At 45.3% G+C, this 14,269-nt stretch overlaps 1 protein-coding gene across 4 annotated transcripts; it reads left to right on the top strand.

Moving 5' to 3' along the window:
* Nucleotides 1-885: 885 nt before the first annotated feature.
* Nucleotides 886-12,286, top strand: Eral1 (Era like 12S mitochondrial rRNA chaperone 1). 4 transcript variants are annotated; one of them, XR_001229846.4, is made up of 11 exons: nt 887-1,211; nt 2,584-2,711; nt 2,838-2,915; nt 3,522-3,568; nt 3,957-4,018; nt 4,181-4,293; nt 4,382-4,630; nt 4,988-5,137; nt 5,248-5,328; nt 9,766-9,908; nt 11,969-12,286. XR_001229846.4 is itself a non-coding variant. In XM_005327839.5 (10 exons), exons 1-10 carry the CDS (start codon nt 923-925, stop codon nt 5,559-5,561), a joined length of 1,320 nt encoding a protein of 439 aa, XP_005327896.3. In that variant the 5' UTR covers nt 888-922; the 3' UTR covers nt 5,562-6,131. The 4 variants fall into 4 exon arrangements, 2 of the variants coding, with proteins under 2 accessions (XP_040125132.2, XP_005327896.3); XR_005726453.2 differs by lacking the exon at nt 4,988-5,137 and having other exon boundaries at nt 886-1,211; XM_005327839.5 differs by lacking the exons at nt 9,766-9,908; nt 11,969-12,286 and adding an exon at nt 5,439-6,131 and having other exon boundaries at nt 888-1,211.
* The last annotated feature ends 1,983 nt before the right edge of the window (nt 12,287-14,269 follow it).

The following is a 14,269-nucleotide window of genomic DNA, read 5'->3' on the forward strand; positions in this document are numbered from 1 at the left end:
CAGCCTCAGTAACTTAGCAAGATCCTGTCTCCAAAACAATAGCAATAATAATAAGACAAAAAAGGGCTGGGGGATGACACGCGTGGTGGCACACACCTGTAATCCCAGTGGCTGGAGACACTGAAGCAGGAAAATCGCAAGTTCAAGGCCAGCCTCAGCAATTTAGCGAGACCCTGTCTGAAAATCAAAAGGGCTGGAATATGTCTCAGTTGGTAGAGCGCCCCAGGCTGGGTTCAATCCTTGTACCAAAAACAAAACAAAATGATAACGCGGGGGGCGCGCAGCGGGGGGGGGAACTGGGGATCTAATTCCATCTTTAAGTCGGGCGCGATGATTGTCCCTTGTTTTCCCACAGATTCAAGAAGCTTGAGGCAGGAAGACCATGAATTTGAGGCCAGCCTGGGCAACCTAGGGAGACTCAGTCTTAAAAAAAAAAAGTGTAGCTTGGTGGTAAAGCGCCCCGAGTTCAACACCAGTACCCAAACAAAAAACCCTTACAGGAACAGGGAGCACAGCGTCCCCTACCACGACCCAAACCGCTAGCCGTCTGCACACACGAAATTTCTCCCGTGGGGCGGACTCGAGAAGCGAGGAAGAGGTTTTCTGTCGCTTGGCTACATGGGAGATGTAGTCGTTCAAGTGACAGACTAGAAGGACCTTTTACAAAACCTTGGCAGGAGAAGAAAATATGTTATGCGAGCCCAAAACTATTGTCATGCTCATATAGACCCTAAATACTACACGTGGTTTTTCTTTCCTTAGCCTCATCTAGTCTCCAGAGCGTTTCCTCCCCCACCAAACCTCCAACATCCCACACGCCTCTGTTCTGTTTGGGCCTGTCTATCTCTCTTCTACTCCCAGTTTTGTAGGACTCGCTGTCCAATCGTAGGAGCGCCCTGGTCGGTTCCCGGAGTGCATTGCGATGGCAATGGCTGCCCCTGGCAGGTGTGGGGTTGAGCTTGTTCGCGCGGGTTTGAAAGCCTGGCAGCTGGGTCCCCACGCGGTGAGGGAATGGGTGGCCCCGTTTCGTTCACTTTTAGGCTGTCAAAGGAGGTGCGTGTCCAGTGTGGGGACTGCCACTTTCTCTAATCCCCGCCTGGCCTCAGCCTCTCGCCATTATGGCCAGGGCTCAGCTATGGACCACTTCGTTGGAGTCTCTCAGCCCGAGAATTCGCTGACTTCTTGTGCTCCGGCGGTGTCCATGTATAGAGGTAAAGGAATTAGATAGGTTTTCCTGGGATTGTCTTGGCTTTGGCACTGAAAGTTTCGTGTCGGAAAGACTCTCTGGGGATATCGTCTTTGGCCCGGTTTTATAAAAAATGAATTTGAGCAGGGAGTGATGGCCCATGCCTGTAATCTCAGCAACTCAGTAGGTTGAGGCAGGAGGATTGCAAGTTCAAAGGCAGTCTCTGCAACTTAGCTAAGCCCTAAGGAATTTAGCGAGACCCTGCCTCAAAATAAAAATAAAAAGGGGTCTGGGGATGTGGCTCTGTGGTTAAGCACCCCTGGGTTCAATCCCGGGTACCAAAAAAAAAAAAGAATTTGAGACCATGAAAGTTATAACTTTTGGGTAGGGGACCAGATCTGGTCGTAACCAGCAAGGGTAAAAGAGCAGGAGGCAAGGCAGAGTTGTGCCTCCCTGCCTCCATGTAGCAAGCAAATTTGATCCAATAAATGTATGTCCAGCTCCTTCTACTTGACCCCCATCTACAGTGTAAAGACACTGAGTTACATCTGGGAAATAGCACACTTTATTCTTCTAGTGGCATAGACTAGAGTCTGGTAGGGATGCTGGACATAAACTGTTAATTGCATTACAGAGTAATAAGGAAAGACAAAGTTTGCAGAGCTTTCATAGTGCCTTTATTAGGATTATATGTCAGAGCTGGAGAGAAATTTTTAGTCTTGTCTAATCAAGCTGTACCACCTTCTTTATTTCTTTTCTTTTTTTTTTTAAACAGGGTCTCCCTGTTACCCAGGCTGGTCTCCAACTCTTAGGCTCAGGTAGTTATCCCACCTCATTCTTCTGAGTATCTGGGACTATAGGAACACTGTGCTTGCACTTAGCTATAACGGATGCATGTTTTCTAGACACAGCTACACAGTTTAATTACACGCAGTAATTGAGTATCTGTTAATTGCTATATATTATACTAAGTGGTTTTGCACAATTGCCAGTTGTCAAAAGAAAGTTATAAGTAGGTACCATAATGTCAGCTCCATTTTACATATGAGAAAACTTAAGGGGCTTAGATTAGAAAACAAGAACAAATTAAAGACCAATCAAAGTCTCACAGTCAAGTCTAGGTGGCATCAGCCTGGTTCATTAATCTTATATCTTTAAAAAAAAATTTTTTTTTTAGTTGTAGATGAACACAATACCTTTATTTATTTACATGTATGTGGTGCTGAGGATTGAACCTGTCATGATTCCAGTGCTGCACATGTGCTAAGCAAGCACTGTACCACTGAGCCACAACCCCAGCCCCTTAATCTTATTTCTTTTGTGGATGGAAAGGGCTGAGTAGCTAACAGAGAGTCCGGATTGCACTATATCTCACTTTTTTCCCCACTTAAACACAGATGAGCAGAATCTCCTCTTGGTTCAACCCCCTGACATGCCTGAGAATCCCCGAGTGCTACGAGTGGTCCTCCTGGGAGCTCCCAATGCAGGGAAGTCAACGCTTTCTAACCAACTGCTAGGCCGAAATGTATGTTTCATTTTGATCCACATATACTGCACCCACTTTTTTTTTTTTTAATCTCTTCTTGTTTTGCCTTCATGGATGGTCCTAGAAGGATCTAGTATCTCATTGGAACTTCTTTGTTCCTGACAGGTGTTCCCTGTCTCCAAGAAGGTGCACACTACACGTTGCCAGGCTCTGGGGGTCATCACAGAGAAGGAATCTCAGGTGGTAGGTACCTGCAAAGGGAGTTCTGGAAACAGAACAGAGGCTAAAGCCAAGAAAGTCTCCCCTACCATTAGACTTTAAGAAAATGAAACTTAGTGTCACTTGTCTGAGGGAAGGAAGTCTCCTCTTCCTTGAAGTTCAATGCAGTTCTCTCTACTTTTTCTTCTTTGCCATCTAGTTTGAAGTTATCATTCCTTCTTTACTGCCCTGCAATCTTACATTGATTCACCATCTTCCTCTCGGATCTCATCTAGAATTAAAGCATTGCTAAATGGTAATAAAGTCAGGCTGAGTGCAATGGTATATGCCTATAATCCCAGTGACTCAGGAGATTGAGGTAGGAGGATCACAAATTTGAGGCCAACCTCAGCAACTTAATGAGACCTGGCCTCAAAGTTAAAAAATAATTTTAAAAGGCTAAAAATGTTACTCAGTGATGGAGAACCTCTGGGTTCAATCCCCAGTGCCAAAACAAAAACAAAACAAACCCTAAAGTCATTAAAAGTTTGGCTAAGAAGGGAGGACAGGCTACTAACATTAAAGACAGCCTGTCTCTTATTCCCTAGTCTTTTCTTCTGGGGTCTGTATATCTTTCTTTTCTGATTCTAGATTCTACTTGACACACCTGGAATCATCAGTCCTGTTAAACAGAAGAGGTAGTGGCTGTGAAAGTGGTGGTGGTAGAGGGGAAGGTATAGAAAATTGGTGGGGAGATTCCATCATAGGGGCTAGAAAATCCTCTTACCACACCCCATTCTTCATCAAGAATGCATCAGTCATGCTGGGCATGGTGGCACATGCCTATAATCCCTGCGGCTTGGGAGGCTGAGACAGGAGGATCAAGAGTTCAAAACCAGCCTCAACAATGGCAAGGTGCTAAACAACTCAGACTCTATCTCTAAATAAAATACAAAAAAGAGAATGAAAATAAGTCTTGGGATGTGGCCCAGTGATTGAGTACCCCTGAGTTCAATCCCTAATGATGCCCCCCCCCAAAAAAAATGCATCTGTCATGAGACCTTTCCTCACATGTCTGTCCCCCAGGCACCATCTGGAGCTCTCTTTGTTGGAAGATCCGTGGAAGAGCATGGAATCTGCTGACCTTGGTTAGGCTCAGTATGGGAATATAAATTTACAGGGGTCATGGCCTTTCATCCCTGGTAGTTTGGGGGTTGGAGACTTGCCAGAGCCCATAGCATGGAAGTATTTATGAGGACAGGAAAAAGAGTGGCCACATACTAATTTTTCTGTCTCCTGCCATCTTCCAGTTTTAGTTCTTGTGGATGTGTCAGACAAGTGGACTCGAAATCAGCTCAGCCCTCAGGTGCTCCAGTGCTTGACCCAGTTCTCTCAGGTCCCCAGCATTCTTGTCTTGAACAAGGTAGGCACTGCCCACCTGAGAAAGGGATCTTCTCTCAAAGAGCTGTGGTCAGCGGGACCACACACTTTGTTTATTCCTCCATATCCAGGTAGATTGCCTGAAGCAGAAATCAATTCTCCTGGAGCTCACAGCAGCTCTCACTGAAGGTGTGGTTAACGGAAAGAAGCTTAATATAAGACAGGCCTTCCGCCCATGTCCCGACACCCATTGTCCTAGACCAGCAGCCAAGGACTTAAACACACAGTCTGAGAAAAATGCTCGAAAGATTGGCTGGCCCAACTTCCAGGAGATCTTCATGTTGTCAGCTCTAAGCCAAGAGGATGTGAAGACACTAAAGGTCAGTTGGCCTTGGCCCTTGATTTTTTTCTTTCTTTTTTTTTTTTTTTTTTTTTGGTGGGGGGGGCAGGTTCCAGTGATTGAACTTAGGCACTCAACCACTAAGCCACATCCCAGCCCTATTTTGTATTTTATTTAGAGACAAAGTCTCACTGAGTTGCTTAGCACCTCACAGTTGCTGAGGCTACCTTTGAACTCACTATCCTCCTGCCTTAGCCTCCTGAGCTGCTGGGTTTATAGGTATGTGCCACTGTGCCTGGTGGCCCTTGGTTTCTATTGTGTCAAGATAGGTCTCAGATTTTCCTAGGAGCAAGAATGTGTTGGAGTTAAGATGCCACATATTCCTTTGTGCCCACAGCAATACCTCTTGGCACAGGCCCAACCAGGACCCTGGGAGTTCCACAGTGGAGTCCTCACTAGCCAGACACCTGAAGAGATCTGTACCAACAAAATCCGAGAGAAACTCCTAGAATACCTCCCCCAGGAGGTGCCCTACAATGTGCAGCAGGTGCGAGCAGAGTGAAAGGATCTGGGGGCACCAGGCATATTCAGAACACAACAGCTGGGTGCCAGGAAGCAGAGATGGACCTATCTGATTAGTCATATTTCCCTGTACAGAAGACAGTGGTGTGGGAGGAAGGACCAAGTGGGGAGCTGATAATCCATCAGAACCTTCTGGTACCCAAAGAATCTCATATGGTAAGTGAACCTACTCATGGGAGGGACAAAGGCTATGTTGGGCAGGGGTTCTTCCCCCCAACGTGGAGCCCTGAAAGCAGACCATGTCCCTCTCTTTTACCCACTCTCAGAGGATCCTGATTGGTGAGAAGGGCCATCTTATCTCCCAGATTGCCCAGGAGGTGGGCCGCGACCTAATGGACATCTTCTTCTGTGACATTCAGATACGCCTTTCTGTGAAGCTACTCAAGTGACAACCCCTACTGCCCTTCCCAGGGCATCCCACTCTAGCAGAAGTCATTGACCAGAACTGTCCCTGCTGAGGGGACCTCCAGGGCCTAATGAGTGGCATGGACACTGGCTGGTTCCACTTTGCTGAGTCCTGCACAATTCCTGCCCAGCTATGTCTCCTATTGGAGAAAGGAACCTGTCTTGGCTCACTTCCCAGTTAGTTAGTTTTCCTAGGTTAATAGCTATGTTGGTCTTAGAAACTGACCTCTTGGTAGGGGTAGTGCCACCCTCCTCTCAAGGCGTTGTGCCTAGAGTATTGTCCTAAGTTGCCAGTTCTTAGCAGGGAAGACATTTTTGTCTTCTCCTTAGTTCCTGCACCTCGAATCTTTTTTAACTTTATATTGATCCCAGTGCCTTCCATGTGCTAGGCAAGCGCTCTACCACTGAGCCACAACTCCAGTCCACCTTGAAATCTTCTAAAGACCTGAGTTTCCCGAGTAAGATAGTGCCACCCACTTGCTCCCCCAAGTTCCTGATCCTTTCCACCCCATTCCTCTGCCCATTCTTGGGATACTAATAAAATTAAAAGACAATTGTTCTGGTTCTCATCTTTATTTCTTCAGAAAAGGGAAGAGAAAACACCCATTCCCTCACCCACTGACTCCTGTTGGAGCTGGAGTCTCTCTCTCTTCTAGGAGGCTGCTCCAGGGTCCTCAGCACTCTTCCTGGCCGTTTTGGGGAGCAGCAAGAGAACCGTTACCATTACTAAACTCAGTAATGGTAACGGTTTCCTCGCCATTCCCAAGTGCCCCAGCAGTCAGCAGTTTGAGCGGTGAGCCCTTGGGCTTGCAGCATCTCCCCTGCTTTCTTCATTAGGATCCAAAGCTGGGGGTACCCGGACTAGTACATCATCTATACTGTAGTGTCTCATCACAAACTTACAGTATATGATGATATCCCAGCCAGGGCCCTACCGGAGGCTCAGGAAGCAGGCTTGGAGAGCACAGTGGGCAGGGAGAGCTAGGGGCTGGGGACAGGGCAGGAAAGGTAAGAACTGGACATTCCACAACTTTCTCCTCTCTGTTTCTCAGTTCCTTCCCAGAACTGAGAAGACAGTGGTGTGGGAGGAAGGACCAAGTGGGGAGTTGATAATCCATAGCCCAAGTAGCTTAGGGGAAGGGGACAGGCCTGAGGAAGCCCCCACAAAGTAGGGTCTGTTGGGATCCCAGGGACCCAGGACCAGAATAATGCAGAGATAACATAATGAAGTAGGTTTCCTCTGGTCAGACTAACAGGAAGACAGGCTAAGCCAGAAAGGAGCTCTTACCTGGAGCTGAAACTGCACACCGGGGGAGGCCTTTGGATGTAAGGAGGCCTTGGCTCTTCCACTGCACTGCACTCAAGCTGCTTGCCTTATAACCCACCAGCCCCTCCCCTGGGTGGGGCACTTTTCCTGGGTTCTAGAAAGCCTAGCCTCTTAACCCTTCCCTTGCTGGGCTTCATAGAGCAAGGATCACTGTACCACACATTCTCAGTCCTAGGCTTTTTTTTTTTTTTTTTTTTTAATGTGGTGGGGATGGAATCATTCTACCTCCTTCTAACCATCATTCTTTTAAGGATTTTACTAAACTTTTCACCCTACTCTCATGGAGCTGGTCATCTGTCTGCTGAGCTAGGGAGTGGAAAGAGCAGCCTTTCCCCATCCTTCAGGGCTGGGTTATTAATCAAAACCCAGGTGGAAGGGTTTGTTTTGGGTGAGGGTGGGGAATAAAAATTGAATTTCTAGGGCTGGGGATGTGGCTCAAGCGGTAGCGCGCTCGCCTGGCATGCATGCGGCCCGGGTTCGATCCTCAGCACCACATACCAACAAAGATGTTGTGTCTGCCGAGAACTAAATAATAAATATTAAAAAAAAAAAAATTGAATTTCTATAGGTCAGGGAGGGTCCCAGCAGCTGGATCTGTGTGAAATTTAGGAGCAAGCTTACAAGACTCTCAGGCCAAATTTCCATTCCCAGCCCCTGCCTTTATTTATGCTGAGCCCAAGGTGGCCAGAAAGGGCAGAAAGATTTCTTGCCTATTATTACCCTGGCAAGATTTCCTGATAGAAGGGTGCTGCTGAATCCCCAAGTCTTGTGGCAGCCAGTGTAAGAGTGACTGGGAAGCTGGCACAGTGGTGTATACCTATAACCTTAGCTATTTGGGAGACTGAGGCATGAGGATCTTAAATTTGAGGCCTCACAAAACAAATTACAGGAGACATTATCTTAAAAAAAAAAAAAAGGCGGTGGTGGTGGTGGTGGTGGTGGTGGTGGTGGTATGGGATGTACTTCAGTGGTAGAGCGCCCCAGAGTTCAGTCCCTAATGCCATAAAATAAAATGGTGGCTGGAGGCCCATTTTCCAGAGTTCAAGGCACTTAAAATGAGAGCCCAATGCTGTTTGGTTCTCTGCCTCTACAATTCTGGGTTTCTGGGAGAATTCTGGGGTAGAAGCTCTTCAAAGTAGGGCTTCTACTATTGAGACTCTCATTCTGAAGAAGCTCCCTCTCCTCTACAGGGTAAAATAGATCAAGATGGGGAGTAGGAAGAGATATTCAACTTTCTTTAGGTTCTTTGAAGGCATTCTGTTTCCTTCTGCCATTTAATTGACATATGTTCTACCCTTTGCTTAGCATAATTTTCCCTCCATTCTTGTCCAGTTAACTTCTGTTCCTTCTTCATATCTGTGTTACTTCATGGAACTCTTCCTGGTCTTTCTATTTATATCCCCATTATCACATGGTGGTACCTGTAATTCTAGCTACTGGGGAGGCTGAGGCAGAAGGATCACAAGTTTGAGGCCAGCCTCAGCAACTTAGCGAGACCCTATGTAAAAAACAAAAAACTGAGGATGTAGCTCGTTGGCAGAGCATCCTTGGGTTCAATCCCAAGTACTGCAAATAAATAAAATAAATAAATCCCTCCATTATGTGATTTTTTTTTTTTTTTAATTTCAGTGCTGGGGATTGAACCCAGGGCTTTGAATATACTAGACAAGTGCTTTACCACTGAGCTACACCCCAGCCCTATTTGTATAAGTCAATAATCATGAGAGCTGGTTTATTCATCAATATTTATTAGTGAGTGTGTGGTATTTCTACCACACACTCACTACTAAATTAAGTAAATGTTCATATCTGATGGCTAACATCAAGCTGAGCCTACTACAATAAGGAGAGAATAAAGACAAATCTGTAGCTTTCTCAGAGAAGTTACTTTCTCTCTTGGACCCTCCTTTTCATCTGTAAATAGGTATAATAATAATCCCTGGTTCAAACAGTTGTGAGGGCTAGGAAATCAGCTGCTGATAAAACACTTTACACAGCCCTAATGCTGGCCCACATGAATTTAAGCAAGTTAATTCCCATGTCATCTCCTGAGAGGAACCTATTAAATGCCATAGAGAGGGCTGTTGTTGAAAACCTGAAAGCTCCCCCTCCCCCAGTTTTTTTTTTTTCTTTTGGTATTGACAATTGAACCCAGGCTTGCTTAACCACTGAGCCACATCCCCAGCTTTTTTTATTTTTTATTTTGAGACAGGTTCTCACTAAATTGCTTAGGGCCTTACTAAGTTGCAGAGGCTGGCTTTGAACTTTTACCTCCTGTCTCATTCTGAGTCACTGGAATTACAGGCATGTGTTACCATGCCAGACCCCATGGAATATTCTTAAAAACAGCTTGGGACCATAGAGGGAACCCAGGTTTAGTGGTGACAGGCCTTGAATGACAGTTTTGACTCATTGCTTACAGCTTTGTGCTCTCTGCCTCAGTTTCCTCAAATGTAAAATGAGATCAATCAATATCTACTTTTTTTTTTTTTAACATCTTTGTTTGTATGTGGTGCTGAGGATCGAACCCAGGCTGCACGAATGCCAGGCGAGCATGCTACTGCTTGAGCCACATCCCCAGCCCCCAATCAATATCTACTTTATACAGGATTCTATGAGCACTATTCTCAGGCTTCCGGACCAGAGCCTAGCACACATGAAATAGTGCAGGTTTACTTCCCTTCTTTATTTTTTAATTCACTAACTGTATAACTGGGGCAAGTCACACTTCTCTGAACTTCAGTGATGAATAGTTCACCAAGTTTTAAGAATCAAGTGTGAAGTATTTGGGTAAGAAATTGTCATCAACCCAGATGCTTCAGCTTGGTGAGAATTATTTGTCTGCTTCTGCCTCCTTGTAGCCCACCTTCCAGGCTACCACTACTCAGAGACCTCAGATACCTGGACTCCTTTACTGAAGTGAAGGCTTCATGCATCAGGACCAAAATTCTTTCCACACTCTATTCCTAGACTTCTGCTTGGTCCCTGGGGACCAAGTCTAAAGGTGAGCCTGGGTAGAAACCAGGGATCTGGGAAGTAAAGGACAGAGATATCTCAACAAGTCAGATCCTATAGCTGCGGCCCCTAGCTGGGCGTGGGGGCTGCTTTGATCAGGGTGTGAGCTGCAGGACAGTCTGCCTGGGTGGGGTAGTCTGGGAACCTTGATAAGTAGACATTATGTTATCAGGGTGGGGCCCAGCACCTTCTGCATATCAGGAGCCATCATGGCCCAGAGCAGGACCTTAGAATGCTTTCCCACCCAGGTCTGTCTTCCAGGATGACTGTTCTTTCATTCCTCTGCCTCCCTAGTACCTCACACCTAAATATACATAGAAATACATACCTGCAGAACATACACACAGATATGTATGTGTACAACGCCCATATATATAGAAATTCATAACATACCCACTGAAAAAATAGATTCTGCCAGTAAAATTACTCTTGTAAATAAGAGTATAATTATAAAGCAACTTGTGATTGCTTTACTAAGTTTTATAGTTTGCCCAGGTAGGAGCTGTGGTGCACACTTGCAATCCTAGCTACTTAGAGACTGAGGCAAGATAATTATAATTTTGAGGTCAGCCTGGGAAATTTAGAATAGAATAAATAGAAGATTTTTATAAAAAGAGCATGAGAGGGCTGGGGATATTGCTCAGTTGGTAGAGTGTTTGCCTTGTAATGCACAAGGCCATGGTTTCAATCCCTAGCACCATACAAAAAAAGAGCATGAGTGATGTAGCTCAGATGTAGGACACTTGCCTACCATGTTTGAAGCCCTGGGTTTGATCCCTATCACTGCAGGAAAGCAAAAAAAAAAAAAAAAATAGATCATTTAATGCTTTTACTTATTCAATGTCTCATTCATGGCATAGTCAATATCAAACATCAAGGACTTTGAGAAGCTCTGGGGGTTCTTGCTCTCCTGTTGTGCTTTAGATATACAGGATCCAAAGCAAGAGCCTGGTGTGGATCTAGGAGTCAACATAATATGGAAACAAGCACATGTTTAGCATTCAGGAGGCTCTGGGTTTGGGCTGGGGATGTGGCTTAGGTGAAGTGCTTGCCTAATACATGCAAGGTCATAGATCATAGATCGGTTCCATCCCCAGCCCTGCGGGGGGCGGGGGGGGGGGACCTAGAAAACTGCTAATTCTAACTCTCCCTGTGATACATGGGGGCTTGGGATTTAGGGGTGGGGTGTCAGAGATGAGTGTTGAGGGTTGCCTGTTTATCCCAGCCCTGGTTCATCTCCCTCCCCACTGCCCCTGACCTCTGCCAGGTACTGAGGTTTGAATCTAGTGATGTTCTTCTACTAAGCTATACCCCAGACCTATTTATTTTATTATTTTTTTGGCACTGGAAATAGAACCTAGGGGTGCTTTACCACTTAGCTACATCTTCAGCCTTTTTAATTTTTATGATTTTTTTATATTTATGTTTTAGGTAAACACAATATTTTTATTTTACATTTATGTGGTGCTGAGGATTGAACCCAGTGTCTCATGTATGCTAGGCAAGCACTCTACCATTGAGCCACAATATCAGCCCTCCAGCCTTTTTTATTTTGGGATAGTTCTCATAAAGTTGCTTAGGGCCTCACTAAATTGCTGAGGTTGGCCTTGAACTTTCGATCTTTCTGCCTCAGCCTCCTCAGATGCTGGCCTTACAGGTGTGCACCACTGTGCCCAGATCTCCCATGTCCTTTTTATTATTATTATTATTTTAATTTTTTTGGTAGTTGTAAGTGGACAGAATGCCTTTATTTGTTTATTTTTATATGATGCTGAGGATTGAACCCAGTGCCTCACACATGCCAGGCAAGCACTCTGCCACTGAGCCCCAGTCCCAGCCCTCCCCCATGTCTTTTAAGCCTCTTCCAGTGCTGCTGGTGACCAGCTACAAGCCAGGAACAATCCTCTCTCTTTTACCTGGACAACTTTGGCTTGTAAACTCCTCATGGAGCTTCTCCATCCTGAATTTACAGACCATTCTTGGCTTGAACCAGAGATACTGCCTTCACAGTTCAGAGGTTGTGCCTTAGAGTTCTTGCTTGTTTTTCAGACCACCTCTCCCGGATGGACTCAGAGCCAGAAGGAGAAAAGCACAGGTGCAGATTTGCCAGTTTGGGTTCCACCGCTGCTTGCTGAGTGGCCCTGGGCCCTGGGCCCTGATCTTGCAGCCTTGGCTTCCTCATCAGAAAAATTGGATTGAAATTTTCCATGATTATTGTGAAGATAAAATGAGATAGTAAAGGGGCTGGGGATGTAGCTCAAGCAGTAGCGCACTCGCCTGACATGCGTGCGGCACGGGTTTGATCCTCAGCACCACATACAAAGATGTTGTGTCCACCGAGAATTAAAAATAAATATTAAAAAATTCTCTCTCTCTCTGTCTCTTAAAAAAAAAAGAAATTTCCTACTATTTAAAAAAAAAAGATGCTGTGTCCACCGAAAACTAAAAAAATATTAAAATTCTCTCTCTCTCTCTTTAAAAAAAAAAAGAAATGAGATAGTAAAGATGGAAATTTCTAACATAGAACCTGTTTCATATATAGCAGGAGCTCAACAAATGCTGGAACCTTCCCTTTTGGGTTTGCAATGGGTTTTCCCTGCTCATCTCCCCCAGTAGTACTTGTACAATGGGCATGTGTGCTCACTCTGGTACCTGTGCAGGTGCACATGGTAGTGTGTTCCTTGCGTATCTGCTGAGACACCTATTAAATGTTAGAAATGAAAACTTTCAAGGGAGGGAGGAGAGGAAGGAAAATGGAAATGATATTGGCCAAATTACATTTTTATATTGTGTGCATGTAAGAATATGTAACAACAAATCCCACCATTATATACAACTATAATGTACCCCAAAAAAATAAAAAGGAAAAAGCAGATGTGGTGGCACATGCCTGTGATTCCAGTAACTTGGAAGATTGAGGCAGGAGGATCACAAGTTCAAGGCCAGCATGGGCAACTCAAAATTTAAAAAAATAAAAAGGGGTTCACTGGTACCCCCCAAATAAATAGAAAATAAATTAATAATAATTTTTTAAAAGGCTGCACATGTAGGTCAGTGATAAAATACCACTGAATTTAATCGAAAAAAAGGAAAAGAAAAAGAAAAACTTTCCTATCAACACTTCCCTAAGTCTGCTCAGCAGTTCCCAGTTCCTGTTCTCTGGGTTGTTGGGGCCCTCTGTGTCTAAACAAGGGCCATAACCTCTCCTGTCTCCAGTTACAACCCTGAAGGTAGTTTCAGGGTGAAAAATTAGATCACCAGGGAGCCTGGGAGCCCCTACCTTTACAAATTCTTCCCGCCATCATCCAGGCCCTTACCTCCCTCCCTTCCTGCCAGGTCAACCTGTTTGCCTCACAGCTGCTGTGGAAGAGATAGGCAGCCTGGGTTATCAGGGTAGACAAGGCTCCTGATGACAGTTCCCACCCACACCAGAGGCAAAGTTCCTGGGACCTTAACCCTCTCTGTGCTGGGCCCTCAGGTCTAGGGAGTAGGAACAGCAAGGAAGGTGGGTAGGCCATGTGCCCCCCACCAGACTGGGGTCAGGTATCTCAGTATGTGGGAAACAGTGTCAGCTGTGCCCTCCAGGAGCCCAGTTTGTATATGGGGGGCCCTTTCCAGCCCCATTCTGGGTCCATGCAGGCCTAGGAGGCAGCCGGACACACCTTTGAGGGTAGAGGCAGAAGGTCCTCTGCCATCGACTTCACTTCATCCTCTTCCCCGCTCTAGAAATCCAATGGCTTTAGCACAGGTATTGATACAGCCTCTCTTCACCACTGATCCCCAAATCATTTCCCCTTCCTCCTCTCCAGCATCCTTCAGGACTCCATCAGCAAGGACCATCTTTCTTCTTGCTGACCACCTTTTTCCAGGCCCTTTTGCTCATCTTCCCTGGCTGATCACTGTCTCTCACACTTAAGGTCATTCAGGCCTATCTCCTACTTGGGTTCCCTTATAGCCTCCATCCAGACTTCCTTTTCCTGAAGGTCTGCAGGAAGCAGTGAAAGGAGCAGGAACTTCAGAGTCTAAGAGTCTGTGTTTGATTCTGGTTCTGATTCAAATACTGTGTGACCTTGAGCAAAATCTCTTCATTTCCATATCCCTCAATTTCCTTATTTTATCAAACTGGGGCAGTAGCTATTTTCTTTTTTTTTTTTTAATATTTTAGTTGTAGATGACACAATATCTTTATTTTGTTTATTTATTTTTTTATGTGGTGCCGAGTATTGAACCCAGTGCCTTACACATGCCAGGCAAGTGCTCTACCACTGAGCCACAACCCCAGCCTCCAGCAGTAGCTATTTTCATAAAGTTGAGTTAGTGAATAAAACATTTAATGAGATTTTCTTTTTA

This window comes from Ictidomys tridecemlineatus, chromosome 3 (genome assembly GCF_052094955.1).
Source record: "Ictidomys tridecemlineatus isolate mIctTri1 chromosome 3, mIctTri1.hap1, whole genome shotgun sequence".
Classification (NCBI taxonomy): domain Eukaryota; kingdom Metazoa; phylum Chordata; class Mammalia; order Rodentia; family Sciuridae; genus Ictidomys; species Ictidomys tridecemlineatus.

Excerpts from the sequence above, each read along its gene's own strand:
- Eral1 (XM_005327839.5), top strand. The coding sequence starts at position 923 with ATGGCAATGGCTGCCCCTGGCAGGTGTGGGGTTGAGCTTGTTCGCGCG. Across the intron at positions 2,916-3,521 it reads CAGAGAAGGAATCTCAGGTG|ATTCTACTTGACACACCTGG; the intron begins GTAGGTACCTGC and ends TTCTGATTCTAG. Across the intron at positions 3,569-3,956 it reads AGTCCTGTTAAACAGAAGAG|GCACCATCTGGAGCTCTCTT; the intron begins GTAGTGGCTGTG and ends TCTGTCCCCCAG.